Here is a 16709-nt window from a genome sequence, read left to right on the forward strand (position 1 = left end):
GCAGGATAGGTTTAAGGGCCACATGAAATGTGCACTAGGGTGTTTTGCTTAGGGGAGTTCTTAGAAAAATGCCGTGTACATTTCTAGCAAGTTCTCCAAAATATTAGTGAAACACTCATAAAAAGCTTGCTTGCAGTAATTACACGATTTTAAAGGCCAAATAATATCACCAATTTCCTAAAAAGCCCTTAAAAATACCCCTAAAATGTCAATACAAGGGGGCCATAGAGCACACTGGCACTTGCCCGGGGGGTCGGGGCCGCATGAAGTTCTGGGGTCCAAAGCCCCTCCCCTTTACTCTTCCACCGCCCACTCCCCTTGCTCTCAGACTCCCCCCAGTGCTCTCCTGTCCCCCTCAGGCTATCAGACTCCCCCCAGGGCTATCCAGCCCCCCAGTGCTCTCCGCCCCCCCCCCCCCCCATATGCCTCCATTGGGATGGAGAGAGGGGAAGGGGCTGGTAAATTTGTCATGGGCTGCTCAGTCTAAAATTTCCAGTTCAGGTCTGGATACAATACAATAAAACAATAAAAACTTCAAAAACTTCAAAAGCACACTGAAACCAGCTAAAAATAAGCCTAGAATTTCAGGGGCTTCTGACATAAATGGGTGCTTAAGGCTACATTATACTTACACTCTTGAGATGATCTGTGGCGAAATGTGAACTTTAAATGACTCCGATTTACATCTTCAATTGGGATCGCAACCTGGAAGGAAATGCATCACATTTAAGTGCCTATGGTTCCAATTATGGCTAAGCATATGCCACCCTTTATTGTCTATTGTGCCAATCTTGCTATCAGATCAAGAATACACTTATTTCTATACACAGTGCACCATATGCTTTAAAGCTATATTAAAGTCATGTTTTTTTTTTTGTTTTTGTTTAAAAATAAACAAACATGTTATACTTACCTGCTCTATGCAGTGGTTTTGCATAGAGCAGCCCAGATCCTCCTTTGCTCAGGCCCCTCCCTCCTGCCAAGTGCCCTCACAGCAAGCAGCTTGCTATGGGGGCACCCGAGCCGAGCTGCTGCTGTGTGTGTGTCCATTCATACACAGAGCCGTGGCTTGGCCCTGCCCCCTCGCACTCCTCGTTGGCTTACTGACTGACAGCAGCAGAAGCCAATGGCACCCACTGCTGTGTCTCAGCCAAATCAGGAGGGAGAGTCCCGGACAGCCGAGGCTCTCGTGCAACATTGCTGGATCCAGATTGAAGTCAGGTAAGTATTAGGGGGGCTGATGCACACTGAAGGTTTTTTAATGCGTAGAATGCATCAAGATAAATAAACTTTCTGCCTATAGAACCACTTTAAGCCTTATTTATCAATGTGCCCAAAACACGCAAACCATTTAATTTTTCTTGCACACTAAAATACATACAAGGGATCATTTTTACTTTTTTTTTTTAATCAGAGAAGTTTTCAATAAACATTACAAAAACAGTTCACATTAGGAGAGTTTTGTCACTCAATACATTTACAAAAAATAAAGTACAGTAATGCTCGTATACACAGCCAAAGCAGGTATATACAAAATGAACTAAACATAGTATACCATCACGTGTTACTACTCACAGCATATGTACTCCCATATACATCTGATAATGATGCCCCCAACACATCCCTTCCCCATAATACCCATCCATGCACTGGATGGGGTTGTGAATTGTTAAGTATGTGCATTCCAACTTTATAGCAAGAGTATTGAAGATTAAATCCAATGGAACTAGGCCTGGGGTAGCTAGCCAGCATTCCCAAATCGTATTAAACCATGTCAGGCTACCCCTGACAAATCAGGCGCTTGTATCGTAAGGTTACTCCCATATTGGTTAGCCACATCTCTAATGTTTGGGGGGGGGGGGGGGGACTGTGATATCCAATGTTGCAAAATTAGCTTACGAGCTTAAAATAGGGCCCTGGGTACTACCTCTCTGATATAAACATCAGATATGACCTCATGCAGAAAGCCCAGTAAACACTGTGAAGGGATATGGCTAGTTGAAAGGTACAGTTAATGGTGCGTACTATTCTGGTCCAGTACCTGTGTAACTTCGGGCATCTCCACAGGAGATGTATGAGGTCCCCATTATCTCTACCACACTTTGCACACAATGGGTCAGGGCAGAGCCCAAGAGTGAACAGTTTAAGGGGGGTGTGATGAACCCGTAGTAGTATGTATAGTTGGGACAACTGACTCCTTGAATGGGTTACATTCAAGGAGCAGCTACATACAGATTCCAAGGCCTTAGTGCAGTGATTCCCGATTATGGGACCTACACCTTTCCATAGCCATGTTGGGGAAGTTATCCAAGCATTCCGCCAGCCGCATTGAATAGCAACTAGAAATTAACCCTTTAGTGGGGGTGGAATGCTGCATCATGTTGAAAAGAGGGGTTGGGAAAAACATAAGAAACTGCAAGGAGGGTTGCGCCTAAAAGCCTGGCACCTGGTGTAAACAGCAGATAAGTTCCCAGGAAACTTCAGCGAATCAGACGGGCCCCGTCTTCAGGAAGTTGTGGTTCCGCCATTTTAGTTGAGGGTATAAATACCCTCACTTCAAGTCACATGAGTGATTTGTTTGATTTGTGAACCACAACTTCCTGAAGACGGCCCGTCTGATTAGCTGAAACATGTAGAGGTTGGTGCGCTTTATCGCATCATCACGACACACTTCCGGTCCCGGAAATCAACCAGTATACCGCGGCGACAGCTTACCACTGCTTATGGGCAGATTTCCTGGGAACTTATCTGCTGTTTACACCAGGTGCCAGGCTTTTAGGCACCCTTACATGTGAGTCTAATACCATGTTTTTTTAACTGGAATAAATGTTTTAAACGGCGCTGCGCAATGAGGCTTTTTCTGTCATTTTTATGAGGAACATCTGCCCCAAACATCGCTAGTACATAGAGTAATGAGGCACTCCTTATTACGTCCATTCATATGAGGAAACAACTATCTTAAACCACATCAGCCCACAGAAAATCCACGGGAACTAAAAATAGTTGGTCCACTTGGAGGGGTGAGTTCACATCTATGTGGGGGCACCATCTTGTGAGCACATATCAAGCACGGATTTGTATCCACTTTGTAGAGCGCGAGCACTTTACTTGGGATTTGGAACTTTTTTTGCTTCAAGGTTATTGATGTTTGCAACAAACTAGCTGCATGGGACTTTTTAGCGATTTTTTTTCCAAAGTAGCAATGGTTTCAAATGTGATATTTAACATTTTTGGCACTTAGCGCAGTATATTTATTTTCTTTACTAGTATCATTTTGCACCTGCAAAGTTTTATTCACTGCAGCTGTCAATTTGCTGCAGCAAAGAAGTATTTTAACCTTAATGCATAGAGTGCAGTAAGGTCAAAAACTTTGAGACTTTACAATCCTTTTAAGGGGAAATCTAACTGGCTGCTGCGTACAATAAAGAAAACCCATTCTGTAGACAACCAGATAAAGACCTATATAGAATTCAGAAAAATGTATTTCAAATTGTAATTGAGCACCAGTTAAATGAAAACAGCAGATTTTGTTATTGTTAGACCCAATTTGTGTGGTATCATTATTTTGGATAACATGTTAGATTTGTATTTGCAATTAAACAATAATCTGGTGACAAGCATCCCACATTCCTTTCATTACCTTAACAGTTTCAAACCAGCGGGGCTGCTTCACTTGATAGTATATCACAGATTTGTATTCTGAAATCGCTTCATCTCCTGCCCCCGGGTAAATCACATTCTTGAAAGAGAGGAGGACAAAACAAATACATTCAGTGTGTTCCGAGGTTCTCCAAACGAACAGCTATATAACAAAGCACTAAAAACTGACGCACTAAAGCCATTAGTAGCAATAAGGCATAAAGGCTTTTCTGTTTAAAGAGGAAATCAGTCCGATATTGTGTTCTCAAACAGTACAGATCACAAAATGTAAAAAATGTTTTTGCACTGTAATTAGATTATTGTAAGATTAACATGCTTGTAAATGCTCATTTAAAAAAAAAAATAAATCAATGGTTTTGCCACACCGGCACTCTCGGCTCCTCCCCCCCGCCAAGCGCTCCCATAGCAAGTGGTTTGCTATGGGGGCACTCGAGTGTGCTTGCTCTCGAGCCCCACCTCTCGCTCCCTCATCACTGGATGTGACTGACACCAGTGTGAGCCAATGCTGTATCTGAGCCAATGAGGGAGAGAGCCCATGCTCTCATTCACATCGCTGGATCGAGATCCGACCCAGGTATGTATTTAGGGGGGCTGCGGGGGAGGAGTTGAAGTAGGAGCTGCATGCAGATCGTTTTTTCCCTTACTGCATAGAATGCAATAGGTGAGAAAAACCTTCTGCGTTTACAACCACTTTAAAGAATATGTAAACCCAACATTTCATATTTCTGATATGCATCTGCTGTACCATGTACCGATTTGATAAAGTATCCTACTTTCTTTGTATTGCTACCAGTGTGTTAAATCCCTGGTGTTCCTGCCATTCCTCTGCTTTCCTATCAAAAACTCACTACAGGAGAGAACAGCATGGTCCATTCTCTAGCTGTGCTGAGAACTCAGCCTGCTCTCCTCCAATGTTCAGACTTATCTTGACATGCCCCCACTGCACAGCCATTCACTAAGAAAACCAGTGTGCTGCCATTTCTCCTCCCCTAGCTCTGAGTGAGAGTATGTGCTCACTTATGAAAAAAGAGAGGGGGGGGGGTGTATATATATATATATATATATATATATATATATATATATATATATATATATATATATATATATATATATATATATATATACACACACATACACCCCTTTTTTTTTTCCCCCCTCTCTTTTGTTTTTATATATATATATACACACATACACACAAATGTTTTGCCTTCTACTTAAAACTGAATGAGCTGTGTTACAAGGTGAGAGTCTACATATAATTTAACCACTTCAGCACCGGAAGATTTTACCCCCTTCCTGACCAGAGTACTTTTTGCGATTCGGCACTGCGTCGCTTTAACTGACAATTGCGCGGTCGTGCGACCTTGCACCCAAACAAATTTGAGGTCCTTTTTTTTCCCCACAAATAGAGCCTTCTTTTGGTGGTATTTGATCACCTCTGCGGTTTTTATTTTTTTGTGCTATAAACAAAAAACGGGCGAAAATTTTGGGAAAAAAAACAAAAAAAAAACACAATATTTTTTACTTTTTGCTATAATAAATATCCCCCAAAAATATATTAAAAAAAACAAATTTTTTTCCTCATTTTAGGCCGATATGTATTCTTCTACATATTTTTAGTAAAAAAATAAAAACGCAATAAGCATATATTGGTTTGCGCAAAAGTTATAGCGTCTACAAAATAGGGGATAGTTTTATGGCATTTTTATTATTATTATTATTTTTTTTTTTTACTAGTAATGGCGCCAATCTGCGATTTTTATCAGGACTGCGACATTATGGCGGACACATCGGACACTTTTGACACATTTTTGGGACTGTTGGCATTTGTACAGTGATCAGTACTATAAAAATGCACTGATTACTGTAAAAATATCACTGGCAGGGAAGGGTTTAACACTAAGGGGGCGATCAAGGAGTTTAATTGAGTTTCCTAGAGTGTGTTCCAACTAAAAGGGAGGAGGGGACTGTGTAGGGGAAATGACAGATCGTTGTTCATACTCTGTATGAACAGACGATCTGCCTCTTCTCCCCTCAGATTACCGGAAACTGTGTGTTTACACACACAGATCCCTTTTCTCGGTGTGTCAGCAGCGATCGTGGAAGCCCGGGCACTCGCATCAGTTTCGGGGGGAGAGCACCGGGTTGCGCGCCCCTAGTGGCCACAGGGCGAAGCGACGTAACAATGTTGTTCCGCCTAGCCGTGCCATTCTGCCGCAGTACAACTGAGGTGGCTGGTCGGCAAGTGGTTAAAGCGAAATGCCACTTTTGTTGATAAAAAAATTTCCCTCTGGGTGATCTATGTACATTGCAAGGATTTTAACAAACTTTGTTGCAGATTCCGACCTTTTGTTATTCTGAAGAAATCACTGTTTGTTCCTTGCATCACAGTGTAGACTTCTGGGAAAATTAGTGAGCCAATCACACAAGCAAGAAATTATGTTTGTAGGGGGCGTTCTGTACACAGTCTGTATACAGAACTCCTCCAGGTAGCCAAACTGCATTTTATAAAAAGAGTTACAGATTGAAAAGGAAAGGTAATTTTTAAGAACATTCAAATACAATATGAGTTGTATTGCAATTGTATACATTCTATTATTTTTTTATTCTGCATTTTTTTTCCCCCATAAAAGTGGAGTTACCCTTTAACCACTTCCGGACCACCCACTGTACATATACTGTGCAAGGCGGCCCGGCTGCGCAAACAGACATACCTGTACGTTGGTCCGTGCAGTAGATACAGCCACGGGAGCTCTCATTGAGTCCGCCAACCACCCGCAATTGCGGTAAACAAGGCAAATCCTCCTGCCAGGGGAGGTGAGAGAGAGAGAGATCAGCTGTTCCTAGCGATCTCTCTCTCTACTCCAAATCCCCCTACCAGAAAGCACCTCCCTAGGGAACAATTAACCCTTTCATCACCCCATAGTGTTAACCCCTTCCCTGCCAGTGCCATTTATACAGTGATCAGTGCATTTTTACAGCACTGATCACTGTACTGGTGTCACTGGTCACCAAAAAGTACCATAGGGTCAGATTTATCCGCTGCAATGTCGCAGTCCCCCTAAAAATCACTGATCCCTGCCATTAGTAAAAACAATAAAAAATAAATAAAAAGTCCATAAATCTTTCCCTTATTTTGTAGACGCTACAACTTCTGCGCTAAACAATCAAGATTAGCTTATTGCAATTTTTTTTACCAAAAATATGTAGCAGAATACATATTGGCCTAAACTGATGAATAAATTAGTTTTATAGTTTTTTTGGATATGTATTATAGCAGAAAGTAAAAAAATATTGTTTTTTTTTTTCAAAATTGTCAGTCTTTTTTTTGTTTATAGCGCAAAAAAAAACAGGATTTTTTTCGTCATACTTACCTGCAAAATTCTTTTCTTTGAGTACATCATGGGACACAGACTTAGGCTAATATTCATTACCTACTGGGACGTCCCAGAGCAATAGTCTTGAGAGGAGGGAGACACCTTGCCAAACATTAGCCATCAGCCCTTATATGGCAGCCTGCAGTACACTGCGGCCAAAAGCCAAATCCACTTCAGAAAATTTTGTGAACGTATGCACTGAAGACCAGGTAGCAGCCTTACAAATATGAGCCACAGATACCTGATGGCGAAAAGCCCAGGAGGTTTCTAGACCCCTGGTAGAATGAGCTCTCACCCTAAAGGGAGGAGCTTTACGTTTCAGACCATAGGCCTAAATGACCAATTGACGGATCCAATTGGCAATTGAGTTTTGGAAGCTGCCTGCCCCTTCTTGGGTCCTTTTGGTAAAACAAAAAAGGAGTCTGATCCTCAGATCTCCGCAGATCTAGACAAATAAACCTTGACTGCCCGAACAACGTCCAAAGAATGCAGTCGTCTCTCTTCCGCTGAATGAGGCTGAGAGAAAAAAGAAGGCAAAATAATGTCCTGATTTAAATAAAAGGCTGACACCGCTTTTGGCAAAAAGGATGGAACAGGTCGTAACACGACAATGCCGTGGTGAAGGATCAAGTATGTTTCCCTGCATGAAAGGGCCGCCAACTCCAACACCCTTCTGGCCAAGGTGATGGCCATCAGGAAGGCTAGCTTGCGTGACAGCAAGTCTAATGGAATTTCCTTGATAGGCTCAAATGGTTGTTTCTGTAACACAGACAGCACCAAGTTCAAGTCCCAAGGACACATAGGTGATTTAATGGGGGGGGGAGCAAACGAGTTGCCCCCTGCATAAAGGTTCGGACCAGCAAATGGGAGGCTAAAGGCCTTTGGAAGAATACTGACAGGGCCGAAATCTGACCTCTGATTATACTCAAAGCCAATCTGATTTCCACAGCTGACTGTAGAAAAGAGAATTCTCCCAATTAAGTATTTCCGAGGATGCCATTTTTTTGGCTTCACACCAAGCAATAGAAGTCTTCCAGACCTTATGATAGATCTTCCTAGTGACAGCTTTTCTAGCATTCACTAGGGTAGACACCACTGGTTCCGAGATGCCATGGTCCTTTAACACCCTGGCTTCAATAGCCATGCCGTCAAATTTAGAGACTGTAAATTGGGGTGGAATATAGGACCTTGAGACAGTACATCGGGGCGACTTGGAAGCGTCCATGGCCCGTCTATTGTCAGTCTCACAATCTCCAGGACCAGGGCCTTCTGGCCCAGGCTGGTGCCCCCTCTCCCTGAATCCTGTGCAACAAATGTGGGAGGAGAGGGATCGGAGGGAAAGCATAAACCAGGGAGTACTGGCTCCATGGAACTACCAGAGCATCTGCTCCGATTGCCAGAGGATCTCTTGTTCGGGGGACAAACTGCTGTAGCTTGTTGAACCTGGATGCCAGTAGGTCGACCTCTGGCCATCCCCAACGCTGGCAAATTTCCTGGAACACCCCTGGGTGTAGGGACCATTCCCCTGAGCAGGTCTGCTGGCGGCTGAGATAATCTGCCTTCCAGTTCTCTACTCCCAGGATATGGACTGCCGATAGAATCAGCACATGTCCCCTCCGCCCAGGCTAGTATGTGGTTCACCTCCTTCAGAGCTGAATGACTCGGGTTACCGCCTTGGTGGTTTATATAGGCCACTGCAGTGGCATTGTCGGACTGAACCCTGATAGGACAGTCCTGAAGCTCCACCGTCCAGGACCGTAGGGCTAGACATACATCCCGTAATTCCAAGACGTTGATGGGCAGGATCTGTACTGTCCTTGACCATTTTACCTGAGCTGTGAGCCCCTCTAGGGTCGCTCTTCAGCCTAAGAGACTGGCATCAGTAGTCAGTACGCTCCAAGTTACTGGAAGGATTTTCCCTTTTGCAGGTTCTGATCCTGCAACCACCAGTTTAAGCTTAAGCGTCACCAAAGAGATAACATTGGATAATCCAGGGCTTGTCCTCTTCTGTTCCAAGCCAAGATGTCTTGTTGTAAAGGCCTGGAATGGAAGTGGGCATAGGGCACTGCCTCGGACACCATCCTCCCTAGAAGACTCATACAGGGCTGAATGGAGGGTTGTCTGGTGCCTCTTAACTGACGCACCTGATCCTTCAGCACACAGATCCTTACGGGTGGCAAAAATATCCTTGCTTGGACTGTATCTAGGATCAGACCTAAATACTTTAGACTTTGAGCTGGTCTCAAGGTTGACTTTTCAGTATTTATGATCCAGCCTAAGCTTTCCAAATACTGCACTGTGCAGTATTATGCTCTGTTCTAGAGCCTGTACTGAGTGATCACTGAGCAGGAGGTTATCCAGATACCCGAGCACCAAGATCCCTTGGGTCCTTAAAAGACCAAAGCACTGGTGCTAGGACCTTTGTGAGCACCTGGGAAGCTGTAGCAAGCCCGATGAAGGATAGAGCCACAAATTGAAAAGGACGTTCCTCTACTGCAAAAATCGCAGGAACTTCTGAAAGATAGGTACATGTAAATTCATGTCTTTTAGATCGATGTGAGGCTAGAAAGTCTCCCATCTAGAGTGTGAGGCTACTACTGAGCTGACAGACTCCAGCCGAAAGGACTGGATCAGAAGATACTGGTTCAGGAATCTTAGGTCCAAAATGGGCCTTGTGTTCCGGTTTGGTTTTTGAACCGTAAACAGGTTTGAGTAAAACCCAGCACCCCTTTCCCTGCACGACTCTAGCTTGTAACCGTGTGATATAGTTGGTGAATCACTCATCCTGAACTATTGTTCTCCAAATGTCCGCAAAGTGCAGTAGCCCTCCCCCACCCGATAGAGTGGGGGCGCCCCCTCAAAAGGAGGGGTTGGTGCTGGGTTTAGAAGCGTTTTGGACCCAGGGCTTTTTCTGGCCCTGGCCTTGCCCCTGGCTCTAGCACCCTGTTGGTGGTGGAACTGCCTTGGCGCTGAGACACTTGGGGAAGCAGTCCCTGAGGTTTGAAACGAGGGACACCTGGTGCTTTACTTCACCGGAAGTAGAGCACTCTTCCCTCCGGAAATCTTTTGGGAATATTTGATCAAATGATCACCAAAAAAACGTTACCCATGAAAGGGGAAACTTGCCACGACCGCGCAATCGTCAGTTAAAGTGACGCAGTGCTGTGTCGCAAAAAATGGCCTGGCCCTGGCCTTGCCCCTGGCTCTAGCACCCTATTGGCGGTGGAACTGCCTTGGCGCTGAGACACTTGAGGAAGCAGTCCCTGAGGTTTTAAACGAGGGACACCTGGTGCTTTTCTTCACCGGAAGTAGAGCAGAGCACTCTTCCCTCTGGAAATCTTTTGGGAATATTTTTCAAATGATCACAAAAAAAACTTTACCCATGAAAGGGGAAACTTGCCAATAATTTTTTACAAGGAAGCTTGGCTGACCTGTTATTAAGGCACAAGAGTCTGTGCATATGAACAGACAAGAGATCCAAACGAGAAACCTGCTGTATTGAATCCTTTAACGCAACAACTGCAAAACACAGCGCTCAAGGAAAATCTGTCTTATTTTCAGCCAGATCATCCTCCCAGTTAGGTCTGTCAGGCCGTCTGACCTGATCTTTTAGGGACTGGCAGATACCAATTGCTGCAACAGCTGGCTGAATAGCTGAACTGGCCAAAGAAAAGGAAGCTTTTAATAATGACTCCAATTTTCTTGTCAACAGGGTCTTTCAAGCCCTGTACGTTATCTACCAAACAAGTTAAGTTCTTGTTTAACCACCTCAATACTGGGCATTTTCGCCCCCTTCCTGCCCAAGCCATTTTTCAGCTTTCAGCGCTGTCGCAATTTGAATGACAATTGCGCGGTCATACAACACTGTACTCAAATGAAATTGTTATCATTTTTTCCCCACAAATAGAGCTTTCTTTTGGTGGTATTTGATCACCTCTGCGGTTTTTATTTTTTGCGCTATAAACAAAAGAAGAGTGACAAGTTTTAAAAAAAAAACAATCATTTTTACCTTTTTTTTCTTTAAAACAAATTTTTTCTCAGTTTAGGCCGATATGTATTCTTGTACATATTTTTGGTAAAAAAAAAAAAAAAAATCGCAATAAGCGTATATAGATTGGTTTGCACAAAAGTTATAGCGTCTACAAAATAGGGGATAGTTTTATAACATTTTTATTTTTTTTAATTTTTTTACTAGTAATGGCGGCGATCTGCAATTTTTATCGTGACTGCGATATTGCGGCGGACACATCGGACACTTTTGACACATATTTGGGACCATTCACATTTATACAGCGATCCGTGCTATAAAAATGCATTGATTACTGTATAAATGTGACAGGCAGTGAAGGGGTTAACACTAGGTGGTGATTGAGGGGTTAACTGTGTTGCTAGGGAGTGATTCTAACTGTAGGGGGCGGGGACTCACTATGGGAGGAGACCGATCGGTGTTCCGCTGTACTGGGAACATACCATCGGTATCCTCTCCTCTGACAGGACCGTGGATCTGTGTGTTTACACACACAGATCCACGGTCCTGCTGTGTTACCGGTAATCGCGGGTGCCCGGCGGACATTGCGGCCGCCGGGCACGCGCACCGGGTGCCTAGTGACACGGCGGGCGCGCGCGATCGCTGGTGGCGGCGCGCGCCCCCTGGTGGCCTAGGAAAGCGAGGACGTCATATGACGCCCACCCGCAACGAGAGCTGCGCCGCCTGGCCGTCAATTGACGGCCGGCGGTCGGCAGGCGGTTAAGGAAGAGACTGCTGCATCTACGGCTGGTATGCTCCACTTCTCTTAGGAGAAAATCTCTTAGGAGGAACAAAAATCCTGTCAGGATGTTCCCAATCAGCATACACCACCTGTTTCAGCAGAGAGTGTAAGGGGAAAGCCTGGGCGGCCTGAAGAGGCCTCAGGGAGCCCAAAGAGGACCCGGGGGGCTCAGTAACCTCTGTAAGAGGCAACTTAAAGGCAGAACAAACTATCTCAGTAAAAGACTGGTTCAAAAGCCTCTGCAACTGAGAGGCAGACATCAACTGGATATCTTCTTGTGCATATTGCTCAGAAGCAGACTTATCCGACAGAACTTCCACAGAATCCTGAGCTTTTAGCTCTTCCCCATCCTCAACCCATTCCTGCTCCAAACTAGCAGGCTCCAGGGAGGGGGATCTGTCACGCTTCTTGCCACCCTGTGGGATGGAGACAATCATGCCAGCAATCCTGTGCTCTAACCTGGCTAGGGCCGAGGACAGTTCATCCTTGGTGATAAAAGGTGAAGCAGCAGCATTGACTGTAGGCACAATACCAGATAGGCGCAGCGGCTCAGATTGCCCGGAAGCCTCTGGTCCTTCAGGGGATACACTAGTGATACGACTAGGTTTATCAGGAACTACTGACAACATAGGTGTGCCCTTCCCTGTAGTGTTAGTCCAGTTCCTCTTTTTTGAAGAAATTTACTAGCCACAAAAAGATTACCTGGGTGTGGTATTAAGAAGGTGTGTTAATATGGCCGCCAAACAAACTGCTGAGCACAGCGTCGCTCTTGCAAACACACGTGCGCAATGGCAAAATGGTGCACCATTGTGCGCCATCATACAGGTAAAAAACAGCCAGACACAAGCAAAAAAGGTACACTTTGCAAACACCCACAGCTAGCCCAAAACTCCCCCGTATGGTCACCGCACAAAGGTGTCCAGCCTCTAGCTAACTTGACTGATTGTTACAATCACTGGGACACCCCACAAAAAGGAAATAAAGGGGTTTCACTTACCTGTCCAGGCGCAGGGCAGCTTGGAACTAAGAGCCTAATCTTGACCCATCACAGTGGGTTCCTGTCACTTGAGGACCTTCAAGGACTGGGTACCCTTTTCATGTTTAGGGTCCACTCCCTTGGACCTGTACAGCACCCTGCAGGAATGCCTTAGCGCTGTGATGTCCAGGATTCCACTACTCAGGGTCCAGCGCCCGAAGGCCACTTTACAGGCAAAACCTCACAGGAACTTGAGTCTTCTTTGCGAGGCTTGGGTACCATTTATTTAAGCATAATCCTGTGTCATAGGGATCGGATCGGTCAATCCCTTGATTCATTTAAGAACCGTTTGTGGGACTAGAGACCTGGAGCTCAGAGAGCCCAAACAACTGTGCCATCCACCTTGCAGACACTGGTAAAAAACTGAGGTACTTCCTGTACGGGAGGGGTTATATAGGGGATCACTTCCGGTCTAGAGACCTTTTGATCTACCAGTGTCCATTCACCTGGAGATGAAGTATAACTCAGTAGGTAATAATTATTAGCCTAACTCTGTGTCCCATGATATATAAAAAAGACAATAAAAACCGCAAAGGTAATCAAATACCACCAAAAGAAAGCTCTATTTGTGGGGAAAAAAAGGACATCGATTTTGTTTGGGTACAACGTCACAGGACCACGCAATTGTCAGTTAAAGTGACGCAGTTCTGTGTGGCAAAAAATGGCCTGGTCATTTAGGGGGTAAATCCTTCTGTGGCTGAAGTGGTTAAAGCATATTTCCACTTTTGCAGCCCAATTGGGATAATACCGTATTTATCGGCGTATAACACGCACTTTTTTTACCCTTACAATCAGGGGAAAATCGCGGGTGCGTGTTATACGCCGATCCCCTGCGATCCTGAGCCGCCAGATCTTCAAAATCGCCGATCACGATTTGAAAATGGCACCACTGGCGCCACTGGCGCCGAAATACACAGAGCCGGTCCTCGGCTCTTCTCGGCCACTTTCGGCTTCACTCGAGCGCCGGCTAGGTTCGGATAGCTCCGCTCACAGTCACGCCCATCCCGGGCGGGACTACGAGTGGAGCCAAAAGTGAACGAGAGCCGCCGAGAACCGGCTCTGTGTATTTAGGCGCCGGCGGCTCCATCTTCAAATCGCGGTCGGTGATTTTGAAGCCCAGGATGGCAGGGGATCACAGGATCGAAGGCTGCACTGGGGCCAGGCTGCACTGGGGCCAGGCTGCACTGGGGCCAGGCTGCACTGGGGCAAGGCTGCACTGGGGCAAGGCTGCACTGGGGCAAGGCTGCACTGACATGGCTGCACTGACATGGCTGCACTGACATGGCTGCACTGACATGGCTGCACTGGGGCAAGGCTGCACTGAGAAGGCTGCACTGAGAAGGCTGCAATGATGGGCATTTAAATGTAAGTTTTTTTCCCTTCAACTTCCCTCCTAAAAGTTTTTTTTCCTTAAAATTCCCTCCTAAACTTGGGGTGCGTGTTATACGCCGATAAATACGGTACTTTATATTTGTTACACGTTAATGTAGCACAAAATATATATTAAAAAAAAAAAAAAAAAAAACACAACAACACTTTCCCCTTTTAATAATAAAGTGAACCTTCAACGACGGAAACACGGCACATGCACGAGATCCGCTGTGCATTCACAGCAAGCAGCAGGTCTCTGACAGTTTTGGAGACCTGGCAGGAGCAAGTGGCAAACACCCCACAAGTGTGAGGGGGTTTGCGCATGCACAGACATCACATGTCTCTGCCAGGTCCCATAGACCTTGTAGAGACCAGCGGTGTTGCTACACATGGGAGAGATGTTTTGATGAATACCTGTAATAAAGAAGTTTCCAAGAGGTATATGCTAGAAGTGTTGGCAACTGAGATACATTACCTCCAACCTTTTCCCATCTTCATCAAACACAGATACTGTGACTTCCACATTTTTGGCCGCGGTTTTGTTGCCTCTGTCAAAGTCGCCCTGGAGCAGTGTGACATATATATCATTCCGTACATCACCTGCAAAGTATGACCAAATGTTAGGTTAGCAATGTACTTGTCTGCAAATAAACAAGTCTATAAAGCTTGCAGTACAAATGTCTATAATGTATGAGAAAAGAATGCCACTGGTTTGTAGGTTTCCCCGAATACATTTCCATTTTTTTTTTTTATGACTATAAAACACACCACCTTTACCTGGCATACAACATAAATGAGCCTTATGCACTAAATTGCAGTTGTAATAAAAGTCCCATATCACAACTCTCCTGGATACATGTTTTAAAATACATGTAAACTCCAAATGGATGGCATTTAGTTTTTAAAAGCATTCTGCATGAAATAATTGGCATGTAATTTTCTTTAAGAAAATTGTGTTTTCACTTCTCTTTGTTGTATCCAAGGGCTGCTGATCTCCTGCAGCATCTCTGCAGCCACCTTATGTCTATACACAATCAAGCGATTACTGTACTTCACTGCTTAGCGTGGGGTTTCTGAACTATGAGCATAGGGTGCAGCTAGATAGAGTCTTCACTGAAAGCGCATGTGGTGAGGTGACAATGCAGTAGCTCATTTGGGAAAACAAGAGACAGATCGTTGTCACCCTGTAACAGGAAGTGCCTAAACAATGACCTTCATGACAGGTAGTATTGCAAAAAAAACATTTGAAATAACTTTTCATAAGATGGAAAGTAGCTTATGAAATTACCTCAACAAGAATCTGTAGGATTTTAATTATTGTGTTTCTAGATGCTTAAGGGAACAAATTATACAGAAACAATGATTTTTACAAACCTCTACAGATAGGCTTTCACCTCCACAATTAAGATGAATATAAAGTCCATTTTATACTAACATTTAACTGAATGAGCTACAATTATGTAGTGCTTTTGGCATAGTGAAATAACACCACAAAGTTTCAACTTTTTTTTTTTTTTTTCTTGCATTTTTTTGACAGGTCTGAACAAGTCTGAAAAACGTGGAGCCTAGGCCAGCGCTTAAAGTAACTAAACTCAAGAACCTGTAATAGGTCATCAGTCCTTAGATGTAGCTACATTTTTCATGTTTTTATTTTTACCTGATGATCCTGCCAGTAACATTTCCTGTGCCAGGGTGACACAGGAAATGTTGTCTCCCTAGAACATTCACCCCTCTCCTCCATAACAATTAGGGAGAAGTGTTCTGTAGCCCACAGAGGTTCCCAGGGTAGGGTTGATTACTTTGCATGTGATTAAAAGCGGCATCCTGCCCTCCCACAAAAAAATTAAAAGCCAGCAGCTACAAATACTGTAGCTGCTGACTTTTAATATTATTACACTTACCTGTCCAGGGATCCTGTGATGTCGGCACCCCAGCCGATATTCAAATTGCGGGTGCTGCCGCCGCCAATCGTGGCAGCCGGTTCCCTACTGCGCATGCACGAAGCGCGCTGCTCTATCTAACTGGCCCGGCGGTGGAGGAAAAAGGAGGGGGGGCCGAACTTCCGAGGGATGTCACCGCTGTGCAGTCTCCCAGAACTGGGGACAGGTACCTGTCAGAAACAGGTACCCAGCCCCCCCTCCCCCCGAAAGGTGCCAAATGTGGCACCAGAGGGGGAGGAGCAGATAAGCGGAGATTCCACTTTTGGGTGGAACTCTGCTTTAAGTGCAGCATAGGAAGTCACAAGCTCAATGGAGTTCTGCCACGATTAATTATATTTTTTTATTTTTCACCTATCAAACATACATAATAAAACACTTTCAATGATACATTTGACAAAAAAAAAAAAAAAAGGAAGAGGAAAAGAAGATGTTCATTGTGTGGGTTTACATAAAAAAGCAGCTTGAAACACCTCACTCAAGAAAGATTTCTCTCAGTCTACACCACACTGTTTCCATTCTAAAGCATACAGAATCACCTTTCTATTTATCTTGGTTA

The 16709-nt window shown here is 44.6% G+C and overlaps 1 protein-coding gene across 1 annotated transcript in view; it reads right to left on the reverse strand.

Annotated features, from left to right (window-relative positions):
- The window catches only part of DOCK1 (dedicator of cytokinesis 1), a gene marked incomplete in the record, with an annotated part of 633434 nt that overhangs the window by 406425 nt on the left and 210300 nt on the right, over positions 1–16709 (reverse strand). Inside the window, 3 exon segments of the mRNA XM_073595735.1 lie at positions 633–705; positions 3641–3739; positions 14689–14813. Coding sequence (XP_073451836.1) covers positions 633–705; positions 3641–3739; positions 14689–14813 — 297 coding nt within the window.

Source organism: Aquarana catesbeiana, linkage group LG08, assembly GCF_042186555.1.
Source record: "Aquarana catesbeiana isolate 2022-GZ linkage group LG08, ASM4218655v1, whole genome shotgun sequence".
NCBI lineage: Eukaryota > Metazoa > Chordata > Amphibia > Anura > Ranidae > Aquarana > Aquarana catesbeiana.